The sequence below is a fragment of the Seriola lalandi genome, unplaced genomic scaffold (assembly GCF_002814215.2).
Source record: "Seriola lalandi dorsalis isolate HSWRI2012SDOR001 ecotype SW California unplaced genomic scaffold, Sedor1 jcf7180002054748, whole genome shotgun sequence".
In the NCBI taxonomy this organism is placed as follows: domain Eukaryota; kingdom Metazoa; phylum Chordata; class Actinopteri; order Carangiformes; family Carangidae; genus Seriola; species Seriola lalandi.
In genome coordinates, this window is record NW_019525301.1 from 5,991,513 (window position 1) to 5,996,791 (window position 5,279).

A 5,279-nucleotide genomic window follows, 5' to 3' on the forward strand; every position below is an offset into this window, starting at 1 on the left:
TAGTAGTAGTAAAAGTTATATCAAAATAAATCTGGCCAATACTTGCAATACAATACAATAAGCAACATGTTTGTTTTCTTCTAGCCCAGAAGGGGCCACAAGTTTCCTTTTGCTACATGACAGTTGATGTGATTTATTGTAATTTTCCCCTCAGGCCTACAGGTGGTGATGAACTCCATCCTGAAGTCCATGCTACCTCTGTTTCACATTACCTTACTGGTCCTCTTCATGGTCACCATTTACTCCATCATGGGACTGGAGCTCTTCAAGTGCAAAATGCACAAGACCTGCTACTACACAGGCACAGGTATAGAATGCGTCAAAATAGGATTATATACAGTATGGCAGGAATACTTGGCATGCACCAGTCTGATTCATGGATCACTGTCGAGGCCAATACTGACCTTATTCAGTGGATCATGTATATGAGAAATATCACACTAACACAAGCACAAATTGGCTGATACACACACACACACACACACACACACACACACACACACAGGCGCACTGGCTCAAACCAGGCACAGCCAGGTTCTAGCGTTCCAGCGTGGAAGAGGCTGAATACATGAATACAGAATCAGCAGGTGGAGTCTAGGAAGGCTTCAGTAATGACAAGTCACATCAGCTCCTCTCGTTCCCTTTAAAAGCAGCAACAGGTGAGGGCCTCATTGGAGCAGGACCCATCTCTCCTTGGATATCATCAGTTCAATTTTAAAATCTTGAAAACGGGCAGGTAGCCAAGGGACAGGTGAGGTGATCAAATTTTCTTGAATTAGAGAAAATACTGGCATCTGTATTTTGACCCAACTGTAGATGCAGAGAAGAGATAAAGGTGTTGATGACCCTCTCCAGGTCAGCGGAGAATTAAAAACACTTCATTCTAAATAAAGTAGAGCTTTACAGTTTCATTAACTTGACTGTCAGAATTGAGGTCAGAGTCCTTGGTTTTTATTATTCATTGATAGATTGTCTTATTGTGGATGGACTGGACAACTACATTTAATCTGATTGAGGCAGGTTATGAAGTTACTGCTGGTGCTATCCACTACATACAGTTGGATGTCATCTGGATAACAATGAAAATTTGTTTTATATTTGTAATTATTCAAAGTGGAAGCATGTGTAACCAGGGTAGTTTAGCCCCAGATTACTATTGTTACTGTCTTTTAAATGCGGTTAATATGTTGTAGTGCTCTACTTGATGCGCAAAAAGTATTATTCTTAATGCTATGACGACCCCTTGGGTCCTCCTGGGGGTGTGGTGTCTGTTTGGCTGACCTATCCTCTTGCCTGCAGCTGATCCGATCATTGGGAACACCTGGGTTACAGGGTTTATAAATTCTGGTTGCCGAGTAACCTCCCTCTGCTCCTCTCCACAGGCACATCTTGTTTTTGGTCATGTCATTCCTTAGTTTGACCCTCATGATTAGTTTTGCACTCACATATTTCACTCGTGCAGACCACACAGTACTGACTTACTTATCCCCACACCTCATACTTACAACATTTAATCCTAATTTGGTTTAATTTTGTACAAAAACATATGCTTTCAATAACATATTCATATTCTATTTCTTTTAAAATTTTTGTTCTCCCTGTGGAAGGTTATATGCTGAGACCTGAAGAGAAGGTAAGTGTTGCCACCGTGGAGCGCAGTATTTGGAGTTTTCTCTGGTAGGATTTAGTGGCATTTTCATTCACTGTGTCAGTTTTTTTTTCTTTTGGTTTCCTTTTCTTTTTGTACTGTGGCGTCGCAGCTAGGGTCAGTTGTCTTTGGACAACTGTCTTGGGAGCACGTCTGATGCTGGAACATCACCTGTAGGTTTGGTGATTAATCAAGTTTTGGGTGAGGAGCCTAGCTCCAGTTTTAGAACAGATTGCTTTGGAAAGGGTGAGACAGGAATATGAAACTGAGAGGGAGAAAAGGAGACAGGTGACTGAGGTTTTAATTAGATTTTCAGCAGCAAAAGTTAGATTTGGTTAAAGAGGGTGCACTTGTGGGAAATGGTTCAGTGGGGGATGAGACTGTGTCCCCTCAGGGACAATCGGATCAGGGTAAGTTTGACATAATGAGTAGTTTGTGTCTCATGCCTGTGTGTAGAGGGATCCTGACACATTTTTCTCTTTGTTTGAACGTGTGGCTCACATGAGGGTTTGGCTGGATTTGGAGAGGACGTTGTTGCTCCAGTCTGTGTTGACTGGTAAGGCACAGGCTGCCTACTCTGTTTTCAGTGTGGCAGACATTTTTTGTTACTTGAAAGTGAAGAGTGCTGTCCTGAAAGCCTATGAGTTGGTCCCTGAAGCATACCACTAGCGTCTTGAGAGCAGGGAGAGAAACAAACACACCTTGAATTTGGCTGTGACGTGTCTCATTTCAATCGCTGGTGTTCTGATGCAGGAGCCACCACTTTTGAAAAGCATTTTAGTCTTGTTATTCTGGAACAATTTAAGAATTGCATCCTAGAGCAGATTGCTACATATTAGAATGAGCAGAAAGTAACTAATGTTCTCAAGGCTGTGGCTGACAATTATGTCCTGATGCACAGGGTTAATGAAGATGTTTGCCCTCGTATTGACAGGGGTAATGTGGGGTTAAGTCAGTACGTAAAGAGGCCGATGACAGCCCCAAGTTGGGTTAAAGTTTCTCAAAATGCATTTGTGTCAGAGCAGACTTGCTGTTATTGTCATAAATACTCTGGCTTTGGCAAGTCAGGCTCTGAGGGGAATTTCTCTCCTGCTTTGGTGTTGTTCAGAGCCAGTTCATGATGTGTTGGAGATTGATAGTTATGATTTTAAACCTTTCATCACTGAAGATTTTGTGGCAATGTGCAGCAGGAAATAGAAGGTACAATTCCAATTTTGTATGACACTGGGTCCAGATATTCATGTGTTTTGCTGTTTACATCTGAGTCTGACACTGGGGATATTATATTAATGAGAGGGAGTTGAGAGGGATGGAGGTAGGCATGTTGCCCGTAACTGTCTATAAGTTGTGGCTTGGGTCAAAGTTGGTGCAGGGGTACGTGCAAGTGGGTGTGCATCCTGTGCTGCTGGTTGGGGCCTTTAATTCTTCCTGGATGATGTGCCAGCACATGCAGTTCTTTTTGGCTACAGGTGAGTGCTGATCTTATGGTGGGGGCCGGGTCTTGTGCCGGGGGCGCACACTGTGGCAGAGCGTGATGAAGGGTCGCCCGGGGTTGGGTTGGTCCAAAGTGTCCTTGCGTAGTTTGATGGGTCAGGGTTAGGGTTGTTTGGGGCATTTTCCATGTTGCAGTTGATAAACAAATATCCATCTTCCTCAGGGGATACTCTGTCAGGCACCTATTCGCTGGAACATGTTAACTATGCAGTGGTTTTTGTTGCTCCAGGCGTATACCTTGGCCAAGATAACATTGTCGCCAGTGCTTTCTCTCGTGCCCCAGTGGGTTAAGTAATACTAACTACTGGTTTCTGCCATGTCTGTTTGTTTTGCTTTTTTCGTCTCCCTCTCAATTTGCTTCCAGGATCCAGTTGCTGAGTTGCACGGAGAAGGGTAGAGCAGTGTGGGTTTTTGCAGTTTGCTTGGAGTTGAGTATTTTTAACTGCGATTACTCCGATTTTGCTGAGTATATACTTTGGTTGTGAATTGTGGTGTAGCAGGGTTAAGGGTTAGGTTCCATAAAATAGTAATGGACCTAAAACTCAGCCTTGTGGCACACCACAGATGAGATGGACAATGGAGAGTGAGCTGTGTGTGGAGACCTAGAGGCCTGAGGTGAATGTAGACTGTAGATTTTATCAGTAAAGTACTTGAAAAATTTCATAATTTTTCAGGAGATGATTTGGTCTCATGGCAGTCAGGGGAACTGGTGACATAGAAATACATTTTATAAAAATGTGGAGTTGAGATGAAATCTGATATTGATACCTGTAGTCCCTGAAAGGTGAAAGATGTAATTTATTGGTGTGGTGATGGGTTGTTTGTGCCAATATGGACTATTACATCGTAAGCATGTGAATACCTGATGATGACAGCCAGCTATTGATAATGTCAGAGACCTCTGCGCCTGGGAGACACTGGGTTACAGCTTTTTTTAAGCAAGTTTTTTAGCAATGGAGTCACCAGTGTAGAGTGCTGAAGGAGGAGGTGGAAAAGACGGGGCCAAGCCAGGAGCTTCGGACCTGGAAGGGGCCGCCGATGAGGCCCACTTACCTGCAGGGCAGTCAACAAAGACCAGCAACCCTTCTGGACCACACTGGGTTTTGTGTGGTCTGAGGCAGAAATGGGTAGAAAAGGAGAGATGGGTCACAGCTGTTGGGTAGAGCTAGAAGGGCTGACACCGAGCAGGTGTGAGGATCTAGTGTCAATCTAATGGCACATTACAGTCAGAGTCAAAGCTCCTGACAGAGTAAAACTTGAGTCTCTCTCAATGATCACTGATTTGCTCTTGTTGAAAAGGGGGCAACAGTCCTCAGGGAGGACAACAATTAATTATATCATTGATTAATGCGATCAATCTCATATCAGAAGCCGAGATGTCTCAATTCAATGGATCTCCAGTCAGAAGAACACAACAGGACAACGACTGCGTGTAAATAAAGAAGTTTGTTAAATAGAGTACTATCTACGGTTCAAATGATGCACTGGCAAAAAGCGGCAACAAGTGGCAGCAAGTCTACGTAGCTCATATTTTTTTGCAATATATATATTATATTATATTGCAATATATAATATACATTAAGATATGTTTTTAGTTGATTGACGTTTTTTATTCTAAGTCATCGTTTTGTCTGACGATGGAGAAAATAATGTACACGAAGGAAGAACTCCTGGCTTTAAAATGTCACACCAGCTGAGCTGAAGAAGCCGTACCGTGGATGCAGAGCCGGGGCTAAGCTACAGGCTAGGAGATGGAGATGTAAGCCTTTTCTACCATGGATCCTCATGGGAAATATCAACTCCCTGGCTAACAAGTATGATGAACTGGAGGCCCTTGTGAAGAACCAGCAAGCACATCGTGAGTGTAGTCTCATGTGTTTGACCTGGTTAAAGAACACTCCCAACCGTCGTATGGACTTTCCCCGCTTCACTGCAGTACGAGCGGAACTGCTTGTGAACAATAGATGGTGCAACCACGCTCACATCACAGTGAAAGAGAAGATCTGCTGTTGGGATACTGAACTGTTGGCACTTGGTCTTAGACCGAGTTCTCTCACATTGTTGCTTACATTGAACCGCAAGTAAAGCCTGCAGTCGCGTATGACGCGCTTGTTGACTGTTCCACAAGGGAAAATAA

At 43.5% G+C, this 5,279-nt stretch overlaps 1 protein-coding gene across 2 annotated transcripts in view; it reads left to right on the forward strand.

Annotated features, from left to right (window-relative positions):
- Positions 1 to 160: 160 nt before the first annotated feature.
- The window catches only part of LOC111668619 (dihydropyridine-sensitive L-type skeletal muscle calcium channel subunit alpha-1-like), an 83,605-nt gene continuing 78,486 nt past the window's right edge, over positions 161 to 5,279 (forward strand). For both annotated transcript variants that reach the window (XM_023424712.2, XM_023424711.2), the window contains exon 1: positions 161 to 307. In XM_023424712.2, the coding sequence (XP_023280480.2) occupies positions 169 to 307 (139 nt within the window). In that variant the 5' untranslated portion in view covers positions 161 to 168. The remainder of the gene's footprint in view (positions 308 to 5,279) is intronic.